The sequence below is a fragment of the Cucurbita pepo genome, chromosome 4 (assembly GCF_057944985.1).
Source record: "Cucurbita pepo subsp. pepo isolate OVF chromosome 4, ASM5794498v1, whole genome shotgun sequence".
Taxonomy (NCBI): Eukaryota; Viridiplantae; Streptophyta; class Magnoliopsida; order Cucurbitales; family Cucurbitaceae; genus Cucurbita; species Cucurbita pepo.
In genome coordinates, this window is record NC_141801.1 from 3,880,201 (window position 1) to 3,904,156 (window position 23,956).

Consider the following 23,956-nt stretch of genomic DNA (forward strand, 5'->3'; position numbering starts at 1 on the left):
GCAGAGAAGAAGAGGGTTTTGACAGTCATCCTTTTGTGCTGAATGCCTTCCATTGTACCCTACCATCACTACTTATTATCTTCTCATTTTTCCTTTTAAGGGAAAAATTATTATTAGTTTTTTATTTTAATTTTTTTTAGAATCTTTTGAATCTTTGTAAAAAAAAGATTTTTTTTTTCAAAAAATCGTCTATCGGCATCTCATAAATTAAGTTGTATTATGCTGAAATAGGTCAGTTGGTTAGAGCATGTGAACCTTAACCACAAGGTCCGAGTTCAAACTCTTCACCACAAGGTCCGAGTTCAAACTCTTCTTCTACTATTTATCATTCTCATTTGTTGTTTTTTTTTTTTTTTTTTTAATTTTACTAAGAAATTTTGTTAAATAAATGGGCTAGAATGGTTCAGCTGGTGAGAGCGCGTGCCTATTAACCACAAGGTTGGAGGTTCAAATCCTTCTTCTACCGTTTATCCTTTATTGTTTTTATCCCATTTGTTGTATTTTTTTTTTTAATTTTACTCAGAAATTTTGTCAAACAAATATGTTGGAATAGCTCAGTTGGTTAGAGCGTGTGGCTGTTAACCACAAGGTTGGAGGTTCAAACCCTCCTTCTAGTGTTTATCATTTATTGTTTTTATCCCATTTGTTAACCACAAGGTTTGAGGTTCAAACCCTTCTTCTAGTGTTTATCATTTATTGTTTTTATCCCATTTGTTGTATTTTTTTTCTTAATTTTATTCAGAAATTTTGTCAAACAAATATGTTGGAATAGTTCAGCTGGTTAGAGCGTGTGGCTGTTAACCACAAGGTCGGAGGTTCAAACCCTCCTTCTAGCGTTTATCATTGTTGTTTTTTGTTTTTTTTTTTCATTTAAAGATTTTTTTTTTTTTTTTTTTTTTATCTTTTTGTAATTTTACTAAGAATTTTTTTCAAATAAATATGTTGGAATAGTTGAGCTAGTTAGAACGTTTTTTTTTAGTTTTTTATCTTTTTGTAATTTTACTATTTTCAAATAAATATGTTAGAATAGTTGAGCTAGTTAGAATGTGTGGCTATTAACCACGAGGTCAGATATTCAAACCCTCCTTCCAATGTTTATCATTGTTGTTTTTTTTCTATTTAAAGTTTTTTTTTTTTTTTTTTAATTCTACTGAGAAATTTTTTCAAATAAATATGTTGGAATAGCTCAGCTAGTTAGAGCGTGTGGCTGTTAACCACAAGTTTGAATGTTCAAACCCTTCTTCTAGCGTTTATCATTTTTTTTTCCATTTAAAGGAACTTTTTTTTTTCTTTTCTTTTGTAATTTTACTAAGAAATTTTTCAAACAAAAATGCTGGAATAGCTCAGTTGGTTAGAGCGTGTGGCTGTTAACCACAAGGTCGGAGGTTCAACCCCTCCTTCTAGTGTGCATTCACCTCCTTTTAGTGAGCATCAACGTTGGTTCTTCTTCAATAATTTTATCAAGATTTTTTTTATGGGCTCAAAATCCGCTGTGCAGGCCTAGTGTCACGGTCATGCTCGTCCGGCGTGTTGCCCATAGCCGCATGCCCATGACAAGTCCAACCCTTTATGTCTTTTTATATTTTAGTGTTTTACTTTTATATTTCTAGGACGTATGACGTTTGAGAAATATCATGTCTAGGCCTGTCAGACATGAAATGCCTCGGAATGTACTGTAGGGGGATACGACTAGTTGTCAACTTCTCCCTACCCAAGGTTATATACTGTAAGCCGTTGTTATTTCTCTCTTGCTTGCTTATATAACGTCTCTTTCAAAAATCTCTCCTGCCCTCGCATTCTAAAATCTTCTCTTAAAACCGAGGCCAGAGGCTCGAGCATACGTCGCTTGGTCGTAGGTGACGCAAGAACGAATTGGCTTAGCTCACTTGTCGTTGGAAAGTGAGTGCCGCACAATCGCAAGTCCGCTGCCATTAAAAGTGCGATTGTGACACCCAGCGCCCTCGTTGGCATAGGATGTCTAGCTTCAATACCCATTTGTATCGGTCCAAACCCACCACTAACAAATATGCACTCGTTTTCAAAATCAAAACTTTTATAAATGACGTGACTTTAGAGTGTTTTATTACCTTTCTAGGTGGTCTTTGATTATCATAATTAATGAATAATTCCTCAGAGAATAAATTCTTAATTATTAACTTTTTATCTTCTCTTACTAAGATTTAGGAGAGTGGGACATTGAGGGATCCGGTGTGACCATTAAAATTGTTGTTATTTCAGTACATAGAATAACAATGAAAGTCATTTCATTGTCTGAGACGGTAAGATCCCACATCGGTTGAGAAAGAGAACGAAACACCCTTTATAAGGGTATGAAAACCTCTCTTAGCATACCCATCTTAAAAACCTTGAGGAAACACCCGAAAGAGGACAATATCTGCTAGTATTGGGCTTGAGCATACAAAGACTCTGTCCCTGTCGAGCCTCTTGGAGTGCTTGCTATGCTAGGGGTTGTATTCTTCAGAAGGCTCTAGACGAATCAATCAGATGCGCCGATCCTATGACCATAGCTAAGCCTGTTCGATTTATTTCTTATTCTGATACCATGTTAGAAGATGAACAGTAAACTCAAATGAGTTTTGGTTGGCAAATATCGATCATGCACGAGACACGACAACACCTTTGCTACTTTTGATGACAAAAACAACAAGAATCACAAGACCCAAATCCTTACATTTAGTGAAAGGCATCCAAAGAAGATGACATTAAATCATAGTTTTAAAGCCACACATTATAAGAACACATTCGATCCCCTTTTGAAAATGTTGAAATCCCTGTAATGGGCAGCTTTGCTTTTCAAATTCTCTTCATTGGATTTGGGCTAAAGATTGTTATTCGACAGGGACGGAAGAGGACTACGATGACCAAGTACTTACATGTCCTTCTACAATCACTCTTCCAAAAGCCCTATAAATTCGGATTTTCCCGGAAAATTACTTCCCACAACCTGTTTGGCTCATTTTCCCGGAAAATTTCTTCTTCCAGTCCAAACCTGCTTGCCTGAGATTGTATGGCAAGGACTTCTGTGCAGGCTAATGCATTGCTTTTTAGGTAATAATCATCTTGTTTTCATTATGCTTTTGTTTCTTTCTTTTTTTTTTTTTTTTTTTTCTTTTGTAAGTATATTATTGTAACGGTCCAAGCCCACCGCTGGCAATTATTGTCCGATTTATCCCGTCACGTATCGTTGTCAGCTTTACGATTTTAAAACGCGCCTACTAGGGAGAGATTTTTACACTGTTATAAGAGTATTTCGTTTCCCACTCCAACCAATGTGAGATCTCACAATCTACACCTTTGAGATCCTAGCGTCCTTGCTGACACACTGCTCGGTGTTTGGTACCTACCGTTAGTAAATATTGTCCGCTTTGGCCTGTTACGTATCGTCGTCAACCCCACGATTTTAAAACGCGTCTACTAGGGAGAGGTTCCCACACTTTTATAAGAGTGTTTCGTTCCCTACTCTAACTGGTGTGAGATCTCATAATCCACCCCTTTGGGATCCCAGCGTCCTTGCCAGCACACCGCTTGGTGTCTGGCACCGACTGTTAGTAGATATTGTCCGCTTTGGCCTGTTACGTATTGTCGTCAACCTCACAATTTTAAAACGCGTTTACTAGGAAAGGTTTCCACACTCTTATAAGAGTGTTTTGTTCCCTACTCCAACTGGTGTGAGATCTCACAATCCACCCCCTTGGGGTCCTAGCGTTCTCGTCGGCACACCGCTCGGTGTCTGGCACCCACTGTTAGCAGATATTGTCTGATTTGACCTGTTACGTATCGTCGTCGACCTCATGATTTTAAAACACGTTTATTAGGGAGAGGTTTTTACAATTTTATAAGAGTGTTGTTCCCCACCCCAACCGATGTGAGATCTCCAATCCACCCCCCTTGGAGTCCCAACATCCTTACTGGCACACTGTTCGGTTTCTAGCACCCACCGCTAGCAGATATTGTCTGTTTTGGTCCGTTACATATTGTCGTTAGCCTCATGATTTTAAAACGTGTCTACTCAGGAGAGATTTCTACACTCTTATGAGAATGTTTCGTTCCCCATTTCAACTGGTGTGAGATCTCACAATCCACCCCCTCAGGGTCTCAGCGTCCTCATCAGCACACCGCTGGGTGCCTGGCACCCACTATTAACAGATATTATCTGATTTTACCTGTTACGTATCGTCGTCGACCTCACGATTTTAAAATACGTATACTAGGGAGAGGTTTCCACACTCTAATAAAAATGTTTTGTTTCCTACTCCAACCGGTGTGAGATCTCACAATCCACCCCCTTGGAGTCCCAGCGTCCTTGCTGGCACACACCTTGGTGTCTGGCACCCACTACTAGCAAATATTGTCTGTTTTGACCAGTTACGTATCATCGTTAGCCTCACGGTTTTAAAACGCGTCTACTAGGGAGAGGTTTCCATACTCTTATAAGAATGTTTCGTTCCCGACTCCAATCGATATGAGATCTCACGATCTCCACCCCTTTAGGGTCCCAGCGTCCTCATTGGCACATCCTCAGTGTCTAGCTTCCACCGCTAACAAATATTGTCCGCTTTGACCCATTACATATCGCCATCAACCTCACAGTTTTAAAATGTGTCTACTAGAGAGAGATTTTCACACTCTTATAAGAGTGTTTCATTCCCCACTCCAACCTGTGTGAAATCTCACAATCCACCCCTTTAGGGTCCCAGCGTCCTCGTTGGTACCCATCTCTAGCAGATATTATCCTTTTGACCTGTTACGTATCACCGTCAGTCTCACGATTTTAAAATACGTTTACTAGGGAGAGGTTCCCACACTCTTACAAGAGCGTTTCGTTTCTCACTCCAACCGATGTGAGATCTGACAATCATTAAATATTTGTTACAAAGATATACGAGTTCAAACACGTGTCTCAATCAAGTAAATGAGACAATAATGATCTCTATTTGCAGGAAAGTGAAGCAATTGAGGCGCCAATTCAGCAGCCTTGCAAATAGCTCACATAACAAAGAGGAGACAGAAACAGAGCCATTGTCCTATAACTCATCAACGTGGGTGCCCCATCCCCGGACTGGAATATACTTCCCTCAGGGCCATGAGTGGGTCATGAAGGATGTCCCTGAAAATGCAGCTTCCTTCTCTCCCGTTTTCTGGTTCCGGGATTTCGATGGCGTCGACGACCTAAACCCCGACACTCATCCCTCTCCCGGACCTCGACTTGCTGCTGTTTTAGGTCCCGGGCAGGATTGATCTTGGGGGAAGATGGGTATCAACTTCAGAGTTAGCATAGGAGTTTAAAGTTGGAGTATGGATGGCCAATGACCAAATTGGCCTAGGAATAATGTAAAGTATGATGGTGTAATGATCACTCACATCTCCGAAGATGGTAAATATTGCATAATAAAGTGAATAAATTTTATTAAATTTATCGTAATCTATCAACTTAAATGTGATACCCGGGTAATATAAAGGTACATAAATGAACCAGAACTACATCTGGTTGAGATGATCCTCACGATAAGATAACTAAGAGAAAGTTACTATTTATACCAAGAAGGTGGCTTCCTTTCTCAGTAGTTCAATCATAGGAACCGTTAAGCGTACTTTGCTTTGAACAATTCGACATGTATCGGGATACTTCTTCTTTATGATGAGTACAGGTGTGTCCACTTGGTATGGTACACAACGGTCGTTGTACCTCCGGGCGTTCGGCTACAACCTAGAGAAGCTAGCCCGACGAGCAGATCCAAGAGGTGTGCAAGCCCGCTTGGTGGGCCCACGCTCGCACGTCTAGGTCGAGTGTAGAGAAGCATCCAATTTATTCGAACTGGATGCCACGCAAGAGACTATGGTTTTAAATGATAGATCTCAATTCATGTTGGATGTGTTTGCAATTCATTTACTGAGTATTAAAATATTCCAGCTTTCTGCTCCTCTTATAAGGTACCCTATATGGGCATCAAAGACCATGGAACTTGCATAGGGTAGTTGCATTTATTTCTGTAGATCTTAGATTAGTACAAAGCATTGTTCTTTTAATATTTTCGTTGGTCAGTGATAAGTCAGTATCAACGACTATGACAATGTGAGATCCCATGTCGATTGGAGAGGAGAACGAAGGATTCTTTATAAGTGTGTGGAAACCTCTCCTTAACAGATACATTTTTAAATCGTGAGGCTGACAGCGATACGCAATAAGCTAAAACGAACAATATTTACTAGCGATAGGTTTGGGTTATTACAAATGGTAACAAAGTCAATCAACGGACAATGTGCCAACGAGGATGCATGCCCCCAAAGGGGGTGGATTATGTCGTGAGGCTGACGACGATACGTAACGAGCTAAAGCGAACAATATTTATTAGCAGTGGGTTTGGGCTGTTACAAATGGTAACAGAGTCAGTCAACAGGTAATGTGCTAGCGAGAGGATGCTTTGCCCCCAAAGGGGGTGGATTGTGAATCCTATAATGTTCGGAGAGGGAAACAAAATATTCCTTATAAGGGTGTCGTCTATATATTGATAATAATAATTTTTTTAAACATTTTTGTTATAAAAGTGAAAAATGTTAATGCTATTTTTTAAAGACATTTTTTAAAAACTTTTTAAACGTTAAAAAATATTTTTTAAATAAATTACTAATATTTTCATCTAAAATTTACCCTAAAGATATTTTAATTTTTTTTTTTGGAACATTTAAGGATATTTTTGAGACTTTAGGATTATTTATTTATTTATTAATTTACGTTTTTTTTTTTTTTTTTTTTTTTTTTTTTTTTTTTTAAATTCTCTCGAATTATTTAATCATAAATAAAAGATAAAGATAAGAATCTAGTAACCTGTTGAGTTCCGATCCAAGCTCGAGTTTTCCGTTCTCTTCGTCTTCATTCAATCTGTCTCGTAGCGTAAGCAACCAAGCAATCCCCCGCCATTTCCTGCAACTTCCATCGATATTTCTCCGTAATTTCCCCTATTTTGCTTCCCAGTTTAAATTCCTCTCCAGTTTCCGCTTCCTTTTCCTTCCCTTTGTTGTGAAACCGCCTTCAATTTCAGTAATTTCGTCAAATTTGAGGGGAAGAACAAGCATTAGAGCAGCTGAGTCTGTGTATGACGAGCGCTTCGGAGTTGTTTCACAGTCGGAGGTATAGATTGGGTCGCACAGACGCGGATTTAGGGCTTGATTCTGAGCCTCCTGATCGGCATCTTCTGTATCAACGCCGCCATCATGGTCATAATGGCAATCACCGCCGCGTTTTGAACGCATGTGGTGCTTTCCGCCGGTCCTCGCTGCAAGAACGCCGTCAATCTCCCCGGTTTTTGAATCCTGTAAGAACAAACAAATTTGACAAACTTCTCTGTTTGTGTTATTATCGCGTGCGGATTTTTCTTGTTGTTCTTACTTCGGAAATGATTTTGACTTCGAGAAATTTATATTAATTGGCTGCTAATTGTTGGAGTTGGAGGAACTGTTCAAATTTTATTTTGATTGAATTATGTGTTTGTTTCTGACCTAACAGTGTTTATAAACTGTATAGCCAATTAGGAGGAATATGTTGAAAAGAGCATTATGCCCTAATTCATCAACTTAAGTTCTTGGTCTGAGAGTACTGTTCTTTTCCACCTAACCATTGACTTAAGTTTTTTCTGGATTTTGGATTGATCTAACAAGAACTCTTGTCCACCCTGCTGTTAATTCAGTGATTATTTTCATTCTTCAATGCTAATTCTGTTTTCATATTGCTGTGAAATCCTTAGAACCAAAATAAATTAAATGACAGAACTAGGTTTTGAAAGTGATGACGACTAAACTCTCCAAAATTTATTAGCTTTTAATGCTACTTGGCTATGAAGTCTTGATTTAATTGTGGTTTTTCTGGGTTGTTATCTTGGACTGAATGTTGAATTCAATTAGTTTGGAGGTATTGACACTCCATATCTTCTTGTAGCTTGCTGTCGATCGATCGCCTGCTCAATCTGAATCGGGTATAAGCGTTGGTTCTAGAAATAATATCAATGCAAATATTCAGAATAGCTTGAGGCCTGGGTTAAGTGGGGATTCCAGATTGCCAGGCTCTGTTTTACTTGCAAGAGAAAGGCTTTTCGAGAGATTGAGAGGCGCCTCTTCACCAACGATCAGGTTAGTTGCTACTCTATTATCATGTGCTTGTTTAGACTGCTATACATAAAAGTTTGGGAATTCAATTGGAATTGTAATGGCCCAAGTTCATTGTTAGTAGATATTGTCCTCTTTGAGCTTTCCCATTCGGGCTTCCCTTTAAGGTTTTTAAAACGTGTCTGTTAGGAAGAGGTTTCCACACCCTTATAAAGAACCGCTTCGTTCTCGTTCCCAACTGATGTGGGATCTTACAGGAATAGTCCCTCCTAGAGACATAATCTTTATACCTATTGACGCGTCATGAGTTTGCCTGTGGCATCTTTCTAGATTTTGGTACGATTATGACTGCTATGAATCTGCTTGTATATACCCAGAAAATAGGATCCAATTCCTATAAATTCGTACAATTTCAACTCTTTACGAACTGCCGAGCTATCCCGTTTCATCTTATTCTCCTAGATTTATATATGGATATTGTTTGTTCATCTATGTGTTGAAAAACTGGAACGGATCCCTGCTCTGTCATAACTGAAGTGGTTTATTTATCAGAAATGGTCTTGTTGAAGCATTGGATTGGAGTCCAGAAATTTCAGCAAGTCGATCGCAGATGATATCCCTCGAGGATGCTGACAGGTTGCGGTTGGTTCCTGCAGTCAGCAAGAGGCCCCCTGGTCTCTCACAGGAGGCAATCAACTGCTTACAACTGGAGCGTTTTATCGACATAGAGCATATCATTGACGATGACTTGACGATGATAAGAACATCAAACGATTGTAGCATATGTCTAGACAGTTTCATAGATGGAGACAAGCTCATTCATTTGCCCTGTAAGCACAAATTTCACCATGCTTGCTTGGAACAATGGATTCGAACTTGTGGTGAATGTCCATATTGTCGACAACGTATCGTTGTTAACTAATCTTTTCTAACACGTTTTGCAACTCGGGATTTCGTGTATGTACAAAGGTTAAGACAGTTGACCAACAAGCATCAGAAGTTGTGGTATTAATCCCTCTAAGTTGTGAGTTGAGACCAAATTGTGTGGGAATTTTATGAAAGATGTGTGTAGGATACTATATGTTGAGAAAAGGATGGTTTTTTTTGTACAAAATGAAAAAGCAGTCGCGTATGTACTCTAGTTAAAAACTACCACTGCCATTCAATTTGAATTTTTTTTTAGCTCTAATGTCATTATTTTCCGTATTTGAAGTAACATATAAAATAAACAATTAAAAAGGTACCAACTCGTTGTTGTAAGTTATGTTGTTTCACGTTTGCTCCGTGTCACAATCACTCTTGCGGCAGTGGGACGGTGATTGTGTGACATTTGTTCAAATTCAGTGAACAAGTCAGCCATGAGAAATTTGAACGTCATGGACAATGTTGACGTTTTCTCGGGTCTCGAATCACGTTTGCGAGAATTGTTTTCGAAAACATGAGCAAGGATAGATTTTTAAAAGAGAGTTTGGTTCTCGACCCCCTCCGTGGCTATTGAGCTTCTACGCACCCCCACGCCTCCTTGTAGATTCTCATTTCATCCTTGGCCTAACAGTTCACAGACTTGGGTAGCTAACTTAGCCTACACAACGGTAATTGATATTGAATGAAGAATTCTCTCTATCAAGTGGGGACAACATGGTGGGTGTTAGCTTGCTCGTCATCCATTGGAGGTTAGCTGATGAACCTGTCACAAAGGCCATGTAATCACCCGAGGTTGGGGGGGGAACAACCCCCTGTACGTGTCAGTGCCGCTTACTACCCGCATGATCAATGTTCCCCATGACGATTCATCGTGTAGGGCAATCCGAACTATCAAGTTACACATCCCTAACCAGCCTCACGCCTAACTCAACGGTACCCTATCCGAGTGAAATGGGAAATGGAAACTCCACAGACACTGTACCAGCTGTTATCAACCTACGCAGTACCTTTGTTTACCAAGGTTGTCATGGTGGTCTTCTACGTCCCTAAGGCAGTTTGGTGGCCTTGACATGGATTCATGGCTCCAGGTTTCACGTTCCGACTCTTCGAGTCTGGTTCAATCGGGAGCACTAAGGCTATATCCTCTGATCGTCTTTCACGATTCTAATACACTCGGACTACCAGAGGCATTCCATCTTAGGTAATTGTCTAGTCAAACTAACTTTAACACCCTAATCTTGGTTTGTTTTCATTACTTACACTCTACCGGGAGAATCATCCACTCAATCACCTCGAGTTATTGTACAGTAAATCATGCAAACAATCACATATACTCTACGGGTACTAACATCCATCAAGCACCCAGAGCACAGATACACAATTTCCATCATCCGTATCAACACAATTATGTACAAGCAGTAGAAAAACAGTCCATTACATCATGTGAGGAGTTCAGTTATGCCCGTAATAAGAGTGGTTATTCTCATACTCATCCAATCATTCTAGCCACAAGGCAGGTCGAATTTATCCACCTAGGGTTTGGTTTTACTAGCATGTATGCATGCGTTACCGAGCGATCCCAATAAGTATTATTTCCTAGAATCTGTGAGATTACTTACTTTATTTTCGCACGCACTCTCGAGTTTGTTTTTCGATTAGCATGAGGCTTCCAATTTTTTGAAAACTCTCTAGTACGTTCTCGGTCAAACAAAATTAAGATTAGTATCAAAATTGGAACTGAAAGCGGACAAAGAAATTTCAACCGAGCCAAGAAAGAGCTCCCACACGACACTTTAGGAGCATTCTCCACGCGTAGGAGCTCATGTGTGGGCAGTTTAGTCAGCTACCGATTTTGAGCCCTAGCAAGCGTGGTTTACCTACAAATATTTTGGGAGTGACATGTAGCGTGCTCGGAGTGGTTGAGAATCGGGTCGATTCAGTCAAAAGGTTGGTGCGCGGATCTTAGGTCAAATACTAATCGAGTCGAGCTGACTCGCGACACGCTTCATCGCCTGAAGTCAAACATGCTTCTCCATTCCATGTTTGATGCATGGGAATCACTTGGTCGAATGCGCTCTGCCGCCTAATATTCGACACGTGTCACTTGACCTTCTTCCCTACAGAACCGTCTTTCAGGACACGTGAGATTTCATAACTTCTTGCATTGAATTCGGATTGAATTAATTCCTTCACCAAGGTCGTAGAGTTTTCATACATTTACACGAAGGTACTTTCTTAATCTTTTTTTAGATATCAACACGCTAAAATAGTTGCCTCAAACTTAGGGTTTTGAACGTTCTTACCCATTCTTGGAACTCCCCTAAACGTTGACCACATCTAGGGCATGCCTATCACGTGGCCGTTACAAAAAATGATATTTTTGGGGTAATAAAACCAACACCAATGAAAATTTACGAGAATATCAATCGTAAAAATAAGATTTAGTGATACAAAAAACGTAGCTTAGTTCTTCGATTCGTGATGAATTTATGAGAGTTTTGCTCAATTGCTTTGGGGCAGATGATTATAAATGAAATCATGGCTTCAATCTAGAGGAACCCGCGTCGAGAATTAGGTAATTTTCGATTTTTTAAAGTTTTTTTTCTCTACTCTTTGGCCAAATAAATTGTTTCTCTCCATCGAATTCATGAACAATTGCTCGTCTTGCAAACGTGCACCGCCTAATCTAATCGTGGGTCATTATCGCTGCTCGAGAGGAAAACAAAATATATATATCCTTTTTGCACGATGGTTGGGGTTTGTATATGTACTATAAGCTGTTAGAAAAATTACGAGTTCAAAACGATTGCAATGCAAAGAGCGTAGCTAGACAATCCAACCGAGGTATACTAAATGATGAGATAAGCTTAAATGAAGTAGATTACTTGAACTCAAGCTCGTATGAGCTAGCTCATGTGACCTTGAGCTCAATGATTAAAATAAAGCTCAGATGAGTTAGCTTGTTCGAGTATGAAACGAGACCCCTATACTTAAAGATAAGCACAAGTTAGAGTTGACAAAATTAGAGATAAGACTATAATGATGCATATGGATTTAGTTGAGCTGTCCGAGTGTTTACCATAATAGGAGCTGTAATCTATATCCTACGGGATTGAGATTTTAAATATAAATCTATAAAAAGGCTAAGACACATGGCATATAGAGTTTTGAGAAGAAATTGGACGTCGGTGTAGTGCCGGTCACACCAACCCCGATGCTTAAATTAGCTAAGAAAATTTTGAGTATAGCAAGGATTTTAGGAGTGACGAAAAGCTTACGTTCTCAAGATCGAAGATAAGTATTTATATGAGAGCTCTTTACTGTTTATTTTCTCCCTCTCGTAAATTAAAGATGAACCATACCAGATTCAACACGGGTTCCACAAATTCAGGTCATGTTTCATTGTGATGGTCGACCTCATCCCTTGTCGAGGGTGAGGAGTGAAATTGAGCTTTGGCTAAATTGCTTCTCCTCTTCTTTGCTCGGTGGTTCGATCCTTTTATTCTAGCTCGAATTTGTCCTCCATTAGACTTAATTTCGTTCCTAATTTCTCTTATAACTAGAATTTACACTAAAGAGATCGAGTCAATTTACCCATGGTAATTTTTCAAAGTCTATTTGAATTACTTTTCAATTTGAAACATTTAAAATTATTTTATTTTCACCCATAAAATTTGGTAAATAAAAAAAAAAAAACTATTTAAATTCTCACTATTATGACAGTCTTCCATGTCCAGGATTTGGAATCCAGATTTAGCATCTAGTGGTCCCCACATTTCATTATAGCTCTTAAAAGTGAGAAATAACATGATCATGTAGGAATGTCGGGACCACCAAATGTCAAATCATAGTCTTGAAATATTACAATAAGCTATTAACTAAAACAAGGTTTAGCCAAATAAAAAATTAAAATATATAATTTAAAATTGGAAAATTAAATGTTATAATAATTTGATGTTAAGAATTACTTGATTTGGTAAGTTTTAAACAAAAATAAAAATAAATTACTTGTGGGATAAGTTATGTTTAAAATTAATCTAAAATAAAACAGTTTTATATTCAAATTAAAATCCAAATTATTTCCATATTGATGATTGGATACACAATCACAACTTGGGTACTAAGTTTCTCTTAGGAAGACCAAGTCAAATTATTATTATTATTATTATTATTAATTTTTTTTTAATGAAGATTTGGTCATTGCTGCCCATAATGGAAAAAATATTCTTTTTTTTTTTCTATAAAATTATAATTACTTTCCAAAAAGCTCATGATTTTTCCTGAATTAAATTCCAAAAATATGATAATAAATGCAATTGGGATTTTTAAAAAAGAAAAAACAAAAAGAAAATGCCAAGTCTAAAAAAAATGTTTTTTTTTTTAAATTTTGACCTTTAAAGTTTTCTATTTTTAAATATAATTTTTTAGTTTTTTAATTGAATTTTGAAGGGTATGGTAAAAACATGTTTTTTTTAGATTAAAAAATTATATACCGTGGGGTAAAATAGATAAAAAAAAAATCACTTTTTTTTATTCTATTTAGTATAATTATGGAAAAAAAAAATGAGAGTAAAAAAATAGAGACAGAAAATTAGGAATAACCTAAAGTGAAAAATATATGAAAGAGGAAAGTTGTGAATGTCACAAAAGGCAGTTTAGAATTGACCGTACAACAGTAAAAATTGAACTTATTGAGTTACAAGGCTGACAGTAAATTTAAAAAATGGAGTCCACAAAAAGGCAGTTAAAATTGACAGTAAATAAGTTTGGGAGTCTACAACAGTAAATTTAGAAAATGAGTCCATAAAAAAAAAAAAAACAATTAGAATTGACTCTAATAAGTTCGGGAGCCTAGAATGAAAATTGAACTTATTGAGTAAAAAGATAAAATTAAATAATCGGATATTAAAATTGTGAGTCTACAACGAATGATCGAGAGTAAAAATTGAAGTTATTAATTGACGAGACTGATAGAAAATGGAGTCGGAGTGACTCGTAATGCTAGTTTACAAATTCAAACACGATTTTAAGGCTCAAAACTTGTAATTTAGGATTGAAACCAAAAGGGAAAGGTTTGAAAAAGGAAATTTTTTATAAAAATTTATAGATGGAAATTGCAAGTAGGGAGATGAAAAGTCAACAAAGGGCATTAAAATGGAGGATGAAGGGTAAGAGAAAAACAAAATTGGACACTTTATTTACGCGTTAGTGAATCAAAAATGGTTGCAATTTCAGTTTTCCTTCATCCTTTCCTTCTAATCACGCGGTTCTTCCTCCTTTTCTTCCACTTTTCCTCTCCCCTTTAACCCAATTTCGCCTCTTCTCCCAAAAATTTATTTCAACAATAGGGTTTGATTGTGTGTTCATTTGGAGCCCATGTTGCTAAGATCGTGCTATCGGCCGCTTGAGCGGTGTTTTGGGCGGTGGGCTGGCGATGGGCTGCTCTGGCACTCGGATTTGAAGCCTCATGCCTCTGGTGATTACTCGATCGCTGTTGTTCAGGCTAACTCTTGTCTTGAAGATCAGAGTCAGGTTTTCACGTCCCCTTCTGCTACTTATGTTGGTGTTTATGATGGCCATGGCGGCCCTGAGGCTTCTCGCTTCGTTAATAAGCATCTTGTTCCTTATATGCACAGTGAGTCTCTGATCGAACGCGTTTTGGTAGATTTTAGGTTCTGTTTTGATTTGATGGGAATATCTCTGGTTTCCTGAACTTGTTTTGAATATGAACTGAATCAAATTGTTGGATGAAATGGAAATTGTTCGTATGAATTTAGGTTTTGAGTTTATGTTGCAGAGTTTGCTTTAGAACAAGGTGGGCTATCAGAGGATGTTATTAAGAAAGCATTCAATGCTACTGAAGAGGAGTTTTTGCGTTTGGTGAAGAGGGCTTTGCCTGCTAAGCCACAAATTGCATCTGTTGGATCATGTTGTCTTGTAGGTGCAATTTCTAATAAGAAGTTATACATTGCAAATCTTGGCGATTCGAGAGCTGTTCTTGGCCGTAGAGTTTCTGAGAATCAAAGAACACCCGTCGTTGCAGAACGATTGTCGACCGATCACAACGTCGGCGTCGATGAAATTAGGGAAGAGGTTGTTGCACTTCATCCCGACGACGCTCATATCGTTGTCTATACTCGTGGAGTTTGGAGGATAAAGGGCATAATTCAGGTCCATTTTGTTCATGAATTCGTTCTTGTTCGACTCGAATCATTAGAATTCTCTCGTTATAGTTTTATTGAATGTGATTACTGGTAGCTATCTAGTGTCACAATCGCACTAACCAACACGTCTAAGACAAACATGACCATGACACGTATCCTTTTGACTATAGGTTTCAAGATCAATAGGTGACGTCTATTTAAAGAAACCCGAGTTCAACCGGGATCCAATATTCCAACAATTTGGGAATCCTGTTCCATTGAAGCGACCGGTAATGACAGCCGAACCATCAATCCTAACACGCGAGCTCAAACCACAAGACTTATTCCTGATCTTTGCATCAGATGGCCTCTGGGAACAGCTGACTGATGAGGCTGCTGTGGAGATAGTTGTCAAGAACCCAAGAGCTGTAAGTTGCAGAGTTCTTCCTTCCCATTCATGTCATTTACAAAGCTTTCTAAACATTACACTTTCTTTTAACTGATTCAGGGAATTGCAAAGAGATTAGTGAATGCTGCCCTACACGAGGCGGCGAGGAAACGAGAGATGAGATATGCTGAGATAAAGAAGCTCGAAAAGGGTATTCGACGTCATTTCCACGACGACATCACGGTCATCGTCGTTTATCTCGACCATAACAAAGGCTCACGTACGAGCCGAGCAAAGAACGTCGTTACCGGGTACACTAACGCACCTGTCGACATTTTCTCGGTTAATTCAAAGTATGAGGGTGAGGAAAAACTTCACACAATGTTATGAAAAATATGAATTTATTGATACACAAAGAAATAGGAGGCAATGGTAGGTAGGGGATAGAGAGTGTTGTTGTAGATAGATAAATTTATATCACTAATTGCTGCTCTGCTAATATAAACCAACTTCCTTTGATTTTTTTATACTCAAATATAACCACTTGTTTTTCTTCGTTTTTTATTGACTTTTTCCCCCGTTGACTTGTATGAAGTTGTGGAATTCAATAATGGCAGCCAGTTTTGTCCTTACATCATCTTTTTGTTTATCGGTTTTCTATGATCGTTGGGAGTATTTCTAATTTATATCGGTCGTCTCGTACTAGAGAAAGGTCCTCTTGATGCTCTAATGCCTATATTGGATATGGACCGAATTGTCTCACGATGTTTTGAACCTAGCTCATGTACCGTTTTAATGGGTGTATTAGGGAAAGGTCCTTTCATGCTCTGACGCCCATATCGAATATAGACCGTAATGTTTCACGACGTTCTGAACCTAGCTCATGTACTGTTTTAATGGGCGTACTAGGGAAATGTCATCTCAATGTTCTAATGCCTACACTGGATATGGATTGAATTGTCTCGTGACATTCTGAACCTAGCTCACGTACTGTTTTAATGGGCGTACTAGGGAACGGTCCTCTCAATGCTTTAATGCCCGCATTGGATATGGACCAAACTGTCTCACGACGTTTTGAACCTGGCTCACGTACAGTTAGGTCCATATTCAATGTGGCTCTAAGGCCCACATTGAATATGGACCTAACTGCCTCACGACGTTCTGAACCTAGCTCACACATACCGCTTTAATGGGTAAACAAACCAACTCTTAGAAACATACTTCAGTCCCAGGTGGCAAAGAGCTGACATTGAGATGTCAAACCTTCCTGATGACGTGAGCTCTTGGGGAATATCAACATGTTATCAACTTTTATCCATTGAGCGGTTTGGCCTACGAGACATTGTAGATTTGCAATGCATTCATGAGGTTGATCTTGGTCGATTTTTTAAAGAATTGTCAAATTAATCTCGTTTTTTAAGAGTTTAAAAGTTAGAATTTTGAGGTTCGATAAAATCTCAAAATTTACAATTTAATCTAATCATATCTACAAAGCAAGCTTGCATTGTTCATTGCTATGACCATTTCTTTTCTTGCTTATATGCTTCAGCAACCTGCGTTTCTCTTCTTTCGTTATGTGTGGGTCGAGATTGCAAAGGTTTGAGACGAAACTATTTGCATCCTCCCAGTGATTTAGTTTACAAAACGAGTCTACTAGAGAGTTGTATGTGTTCGGATTAGGCTTACATCCATTCTTGATCGTATAGCTCACCACATCAATCGCCTCTACAAACATCGAGTCAGCAGAATAGCTTGCATTGAAGGTATTATACGTAATTACATCTGGGACAAGCCTGAAATCCTTCATTTCAGCAAATATCCTCGACGCCTCTTTCATTTGACCATTCTGACAATAGGCGAAAATAACGGTATTAAACAAAATGATATCAGGCTTTATTCCTTTCTCAATAATTTCCCTCAAAATCTCCTCCGACTTGTCGAAGTTCTCCGAGCGACTGTACCTGTACATTAGGCTATTATAAGTAGTCAAGCTCGGATATATCCGCTATCCTTCATGAAGTTTAAAATGTCGTTCGTTTTCAAAACCATCCTTCTCCAACCATAGATCGAAACCATGGCATTTAGAGTCCTTAAATCAGGCGAAAAACCGTGCTTCCTAAGTTCGAAGAAAGCACGCTCGGTCTCCATCAAAAGATCGCTTTTACTATAAACCAAAACCAATGTCTTCAAAAGCACAGCTTGAGGTTCAATAATGCTGGCATAGATTTCCTCAGCAAGTGCAGACATCCGCCGGATCTCTTTGCCATTGGCATAAGCCTGAAGTAAAGAACAATACGTTAACTCATTAGGTTTACACCGACCGTTCTTCATTTCGGCGAGCACTATCTCCGACTGCTCCCAAAGGCCTCCCCGAGCCAAGGCTGCTAAAACGGTATTGTACATCGGCAGATCGGGAGCGAACCCAGCATCCAACATTCTTCGATAGATAGCCATGGCTTGGTCGAACAAACCACATCTACTATAAGCGCTTATTAGAGTGTTGAAAGTGTCCCTCTCAGCCACAAAACCTGCCCTTTTCATCTCTTTGAACACTCGTGAGACCTCACAATCCATCCCGTTTTGCCTAGACACTGTCAAAAGTGTGTTCCAAGTAACAATATTAGGCGCAAACTCGCATACCTTAATCTCCTCGAAAACCTTCATCATCTCCACGAAATTCCCCTTCTTACCGTGCAGCTTAATCAACACATTGAATGCGCATATATTCGGTTGGCACCCTGCAACTCTCATCTCATCAAATACTCTCATCGCACAATCGTCCTTTCCCATCTTCTCGAAACCAGACAACAACGTCGTGTAAGTAAAAACATCAGGCTCAATCCCCTTCTCCATCATCTGTCTTTTTAGCTCCATAGCTTCATCTAACAAACCGTCCAGCGCATAAGCAGATATCAATGAATTATAACTCACAATACTTGGCGCAAAACGGCTCGATTCCATCTCCTTCAAAACCTCCATCGCTTCCTTAGGTCGTCGAGACTTCCCATACACATCCAACAACGCGTTGTAAGTAACCTTATCAGGACTAAACCCAGCTGCTTTCATTTCTTCAAACACCTCTGCTGCTTCTTTAGACAATGACCCTCTGCAACAACTGCTAATAAGCGTATTATATGTACACAAATCTGGGGCAACCCCGTTACTCTTCATGCTATCAACAATGGCAGCAATTTTACTCCAAGGCATACCCATTTTCCCATAGGCATTCAAGATGATATTATAAGTAATTAAAGTTGGTGTATAACCTTCTTGTTCTAGCTTGTTAAACAACATCACAGCCTCTCTATATCTACCATTGCTAGCATAAGCAGTTATCAAAGAAGTACAAGCATAAATGTCAATAATTACTCCATTATTTCGAAGTTCATGAAGCAAAGAAGCTGCAAAAGAAGCCCAACCCTGTTTACCAAGAACACTAATAATCACAGAAATGACAGAGCTATTCAAAATCGATGCAAAATCCTTCCGATTACGACAAAATTCAAAAACACGCAAGGCTACTTCATTCTTATTGCGAAACACTAAGCCCTTGATTATCCCCAAAATGTCGAATGAAACAGATTCAGGGGTGAAATTAAGATCTTCGGGACTGGTTTCAAACAATTGAAGCAAAATTTCGTTAAAAGAGGAGGAATCTAATTCTGGGTTGAGTAAAGAATCGAGAATTGGTTTACCCTTGGTAGAGAGACGGTGGTGCGACCATGGCTTCCCGTGGGATCGGCCTTTTCGGGTGTGGGTTCTGAAAATGGATTTGGGGTTATGGGTTTGAGGGGAAGAGGGGTCTTGGTGGGGATGAAGGATGCCTTGGAGAAGAGGGGCTATGGGGGATGATGGGGAAGAGAGCGGCTGCGGCTGCGGCGGAGGAAAGGATAGTGTTGTATGCGGGGAAGAGGGCGAAGGGGGCTGGTGGTGGAAGACGGGGATGAGGGGTTTGGAGGGCGGTGGATTGGGGAGGAGGAGGGGAAGAACAACCTTATCCGCCATTTTTAGCCACTGCAGAGTTTCGCGGGGTTTAGAATTTTGAAGTGGGGGTTTATGTGAAGTTTTGATCCTTTTCGATTGGTTGACCTTAATCGATGTTAAAATACTCTTGAACTTTCAAAGGTATTTATGAAACGATACTAACGATTTCCATTCAAAACTAACAGTGAAGGTATTTTCGAGACCTTAAGGGTAGAGAAACTAAAAGTTACAGTCATCATACCTCCAATGGTTTAGAATAGGTAGCCACAACGTGTTGATCGATCACATCGGGCGAAGCTAAGTGCAAACCCAAGTGCAAAATGGTAAGCATGTAGTATTAAAAAGTGAAAGATTTCCCAAACTAATGAGCAACAAAGATTTGAATATAATAATCCCTACACAAATCTCCAACCAAAGTTCTTACAAAAGCTTTCCTCTGTATCCACTACTACAAACAAAAGGGCTCTGAACGCCAGGATTCAGTGAGGAATAATACCTAAAAGCATCCGCATCAACCGGATTTGGAGACTTCCACAACAAAACAACACACACAAAGTTCATCTTCATGGACTCAACTGAAGGTCAACTGAAGGTCCCCAGATCCCTATTTTCCGTACTTCCAATCATTTTAGAAAGTGGGGACTTATCAATCCTGCAATCTCCAGAAACCCAACTTCATCTTTCCCTCCGAATATGTTCTTCAGCTTCTCGTCGCAGATTATGACTTTTTTGTCGCTCGGTTTCTAAAACAAAGATGAACACAATAAAAAACAAAACAAATATTGAAAAGAATGAAGAATACAATCAGAAACAAAACAAAACAAAACAAATCGACTCGACTTTGGGTTTCTGTGCTTTGAACCCCTAATTTCTGAGAAGGCCACTATCATACAAATTTTCTGTTTCTTTGTGAAGTATTAGGCAGCATTTAATGTAAGAGAACTCAAGGAACTAAAGTATATATCGCCAACATGCACGAAAAAATGATGACCGTGACTCAATTTAGGGTTTCCAAACTAGGGTTCCTGTTTTAGGTTCTTTCTTTTCGAAATCCAGGTCCCGTTGTTTCCTAGGGGAACATTGAGATATTGGAAGGAGAAAGCAACTTTTCAGAACCGCCCTAGAACGCGAGCAAAAACCCGCCGATGAGCGAATACCATTATCCGGTGACTAAACGAAAATATAAAAGTTTCCATAATCCATAATCCTTAGCCAACTAAAGTTACAAAAGCCAGGGCTGAAAAGCACGCTGAGGAAACCCCAACAACTGCTTCAAGAGGAATAATTATAACATTATGAAGTTAGAGAAAACGAAATCTATGTGAAGAACTCAAGTAGGGATAGAAATGTGGGAAGGAATAAAGAATTAGAATTGGTTGACAGAGTTGGGGAGAGTTTATGAAGAGTCAAATAAGAAGAAATGCCTAACGAGGAGAGAGCTCAATGAATGGTGGAGGCTGGTAGAAGAATCTGTGCAGACATTATGGAATGAGTCTATGGTAAGTGCACAAAGAGAAGGTATTTATGTTCAAGAAATATTGCACTAAAATGGGTGGATTCAACTTCAGAGATAAATGAAAACCAGAGAATGAACAGAAATTTTGCTAAATCTGTTCTTAGTCTTTGAAAACAAATGCACAAATCAGAAAAAAGTTAACCATGAAACTCCGAAGCAGCAAAATCATCTTGAAACCCCTCATAAAAGAAGAACTCTCAACAACAAGGATATCAAATCTTATAGAATTACTACCCAAATACCAAAACATCTTCAAAACAATGCACTAATAGTGGTAGAAATTCATCCAATGGTCATTATAGCGCAGCCCAACAAGAACACTCTATGAAAATTTAAAAGACAACAAGACATTTTCATATGCTAATAATACATCATAACTCGGAGCAAAACTCCCCTAATCTATCGTCAAATGAAGAATTAAGAGTCGCAGAAATTAATCTAATGATTATCGAAGCAAATTTTAAACAGAACACAGTAAGAAAACTCTAAACAAACCATCCAAGGTCTTGTTCGGAAATGAGGGCTTCAGACATCATTTCAGAACAAGACTCTTTCGTCACGCAAGCCGATACATCATACAATATCCTCAGAACAGAGCAAAAACCCCTAAAAGTGGTCACCGAAAAACCTATTCTCTAATTAACTAGTATCACTGAAAGACGAAGACGAGGTGAAAGGAAAACAAACATGGAAATAAAGAGACAAGGAAAAATGAAAAACAACAGAGGAAGAGAAATTCTACCTGAAGATTATGCTCTTTAATGTGAGCCCAAATGACCTTAAGGGCTTGGGTACGGGAAATCTCGGGAACACCGACAAGCGCCTGCATCTCCGGAGAAATCCGCTTGGGCTTCATGATACCTCGGGGCTGGCGTTGGGAGGCAGTGGCCTGGTTGGAGGTAGAAGCGAAGGTAACGGTGCGGGCGAAGTGCAAATTAGACGGAGGGAATTGATAGGGATGCTTGACGGAGGAGGGGGTGGCGGAGGCTCTGACTGTGAGGAGCGACAGTTCGCCGGAGATGAAGGTGGAGACGAAAGCCATGGCCGGAACTGACGACTGGAAGTGTTGGGTGTGCCTGTGCGTTCGGTAACTGGATAGAGCGAAGGTGAAGTGGTGAGACTGAGAAGCTCGAAATTCTGAACGCGCCTTAATCCAGTCAAGTTCTCTGGAATTACAACAATGCCATTATCGGGCTTTGGGCCTAATCTGAGTTTCTGGGCCCTGTTGGGCCCGATTTAATAAGGATTACCCATCCCACCAACCCCTAATTCGTGGTGTTGCGATCGTAATTTTTCAATAATGTGGTGTTGTTGTCTTAACATGTTTACGATAAAACCTTAAGGAGAACTCAAGCTTCATTTACATGTTTTGCCTAACTTTGTGGCTTCGTCGGACCGTCGATGAGATTTACCTTCGCTAACCGAGTATCGTTTGCTCAAAATCCATATTTGTACGGCCACATACGTCGTTCGTGTGTGCATGTTCAATCGTTACGACACAACAACATCGCATCTCATTGTCATCTCAGTTCCTAACAACACGATCCATACATCGTGATATCATCCCACGCTTTGGGACACATCGGTCATCTTGGCTTGCTCGGACACATCCATTGAGAACTGATCCATGTGTCAATCATCTCCATCCATCTAATTTCTCTTGAGCATCGGATTCTCCTGTGTTTATGCTAAACCATTTATGAGATCCGTTTTGGATAGCGAGTGTATAATCCAACCTTTGACACATGGGTTGGGGCACAATATTGGCACACTCTTGCTGTCTGGTACTATCCTTGAAAGACCCTTTTCAAAGGAAGACGCTTGAGACGCTCATTCTGTGACGTTTGCCTATGTTGTGACACAGCACGTACCATTAAGTAGCTCGCTTAGGCCACAAGGCCTAGGGGTGGTGGAGAGCCAACACCATGTCTCCCCTATAGTACATTTTGAGGCATTAATCCCTCTCGATAGACGTCATTTTGGCGAACGGACATACGCCCTCGTGCATAGTCCGTCGAGTATTCGTTTGACAGCAAACTTGGCGAGCTTTCATCTTCCATATCGGCGAACTTAATTCCCAAGCCGCACGTTGAAACTCATATCGAAACTCCAATTTCTAAGGTTATGGCCCGAGCCCCTACCCAATCCTCCTTGAGCTTGTCTTCGACACTCGTGTTGCCTCGTTCTCTCGAGCTTTGCATAGGTCTCAACTTTGCTTCAATGCACTCTTGGTGGTTGGATGATGCCTCATCCTTCTCAGTTGCATCATGAAACTTCTCAATTTTGGCCTAAACAGGGTCAGATGGCGCGCCACTTGAGGGTTGCTCATTGTCTGTCTTACGTATGGAGGGCACAACCTACTATCTCTTGGTGAGATTGCTACACACAACTTATAAGGGTAAGAGTAATCCATGATTATATTGATCCCACGCACACATAAAGTTTTTCGATAATATTAAAAAATAAAAATTTTAAGAAAAATATAATAAATATATTATATTATAAATTATATAATATTTTAAAATATTAACTATATAAAATTTATAACAAAAAAGAAAAAAAAAATATATATATATGTTCACAAATTAATTAAAATAATTTATATTCAAGTTGAACTAAAATTTAATTTATAAATTTAATCTTAGATTGCGTATCAAATAGAGAAATAGATTTTTAAAGTCAAATTTCTTTTTTTTTTTTTAAGAATCTTTTTCAATGGGAATTATTTTGAAAATTACGATAAATATATTCGTATATATCTCATAATTTATCAATTTTCCACGTGGGAAAAACAAGTTTTCTGAATGGGCCGTTTCTTTTGAGCCCATAAACGAAGAATAAGCCCATTAGCCCAATTGGCTAAGCGTCGCGTCTGGCGTG

At 39.1% G+C, this 23,956-nt stretch overlaps 3 protein-coding genes, 3 non-coding genes and 1 pseudogene across 6 annotated transcripts; 5 read left to right on the plus strand and 2 right to left on the minus strand.

Annotated features, from left to right (window-relative positions):
* Window positions 1–543: 543 nt before the first annotated feature.
* TRNAN-GUU (transfer RNA asparagine (anticodon GUU)) lies at window positions 544–617 on the plus strand. The gene has a single exon. It is a non-coding gene; the product is annotated as a tRNA-Asn (tRNA).
* A 145-nt stretch (window positions 618–762) lies between these two features.
* TRNAN-GUU (transfer RNA asparagine (anticodon GUU)) lies at window positions 763–836 on the plus strand. Its single transcript has one exon. It is a non-coding gene; the product is annotated as a tRNA-Asn (tRNA).
* A 496-nt stretch (window positions 837–1,332) lies between these two features.
* TRNAN-GUU (transfer RNA asparagine (anticodon GUU)) lies at window positions 1,333–1,406 on the plus strand. The gene has a single exon. It is a non-coding gene; the product is annotated as a tRNA-Asn (tRNA).
* Window positions 1,407–6,908: 5,502 nt separating this feature from the next.
* On the plus strand, window positions 6,909–9,303 carry LOC111792297 (RING/U-box superfamily protein). The gene is made up of 3 exons (XM_023673670.2): window positions 6,909–7,334; window positions 7,955–8,145; window positions 8,674–9,303. The coding sequence occupies exons 1-3, from the start codon at window positions 7,116–7,118 to the stop codon at window positions 9,041–9,043; spliced, it is 780 nt and encodes a 259-aa protein (XP_023529438.2). The 5' UTR covers window positions 6,909–7,115; the 3' UTR covers window positions 9,044–9,303.
* Window positions 9,304–14,249: 4,946 nt separating this feature from the next.
* Window positions 14,250–16,138, plus strand: LOC111792246 (putative protein phosphatase 2C 63). The gene is made up of 4 exons (XM_023673601.2): window positions 14,250–14,680; window positions 14,843–15,216; window positions 15,380–15,616; window positions 15,697–16,138. The coding sequence occupies exons 1-4, from the start codon at window positions 14,422–14,424 to the stop codon at window positions 15,964–15,966; spliced, it is 1,140 nt and encodes a 379-aa protein (XP_023529369.2). The 5' UTR covers window positions 14,250–14,421; the 3' UTR covers window positions 15,967–16,138.
* A 924-nt stretch (window positions 16,139–17,062) lies between these two features.
* LOC111792128 (uncharacterized) lies at window positions 17,063–19,752 on the minus strand (annotated as a pseudogene).
* A 122-nt stretch (window positions 19,753–19,874) lies between these two features.
* Window positions 19,875–22,213, minus strand: LOC111792129 (uncharacterized). The gene is made up of 2 exons (XM_023673462.2): window positions 21,819–22,213; window positions 19,875–20,303 (listed from the first exon to the last, which is right to left on the minus strand). The coding sequence occupies exons 1-2, from the start codon at window positions 22,116–22,118 to the stop codon at window positions 20,184–20,186; spliced, it is 420 nt and encodes a 139-aa protein (XP_023529230.1). The 5' UTR covers window positions 22,119–22,213; the 3' UTR covers window positions 19,875–20,183.
* Window positions 22,214–23,956: the final 1,743 nt, after the last annotated feature.

Excerpts from the sequence above, each read along its gene's own strand:
- LOC111792297 (XM_023673670.2), top strand. The coding sequence starts at position 7,116 with ATGACGAGCGCTTCGGAGTTGTTTCACAGTCGGAGGTATAGATTGGGT. Across the intron at positions 7,335-7,954 it reads CTCCCCGGTTTTTGAATCCT|CTTGCTGTCGATCGATCGCC; the intron begins GTAAGAACAAAC and ends ATCTTCTTGTAG. Across the intron at positions 8,146-8,673 it reads GCCTCTTCACCAACGATCAG|AAATGGTCTTGTTGAAGCAT; the intron begins GTTAGTTGCTAC and ends TTTATTTATCAG.
- LOC111792246 (XM_023673601.2), top strand. The coding sequence starts at position 14,422 with ATGTTGCTAAGATCGTGCTATCGGCCGCTTGAGCGGTGTTTTGGGCGG. Across the intron at positions 15,217-15,379 it reads GGATAAAGGGCATAATTCAG|GTTTCAAGATCAATAGGTGA; the intron begins GTCCATTTTGTT and ends TTTTGACTATAG. Across the intron at positions 15,617-15,696 it reads TTGTCAAGAACCCAAGAGCT|GGAATTGCAAAGAGATTAGT; the intron begins GTAAGTTGCAGA and ends TAACTGATTCAG.
- LOC111792129 (XM_023673462.2), bottom strand. The coding sequence starts at position 22,118 with ATGGCTTTCGTCTCCACCTTCATCTCCGGCGAACTGTCGCTCCTCACA. Across the intron at positions 20,304-21,818 it reads TTAAAGAGCATAATCTTCAG|AAACCGAGCGACAAAAAAGT; the intron begins GTAGAATTTCTC and ends TCTTTGTTTTAG.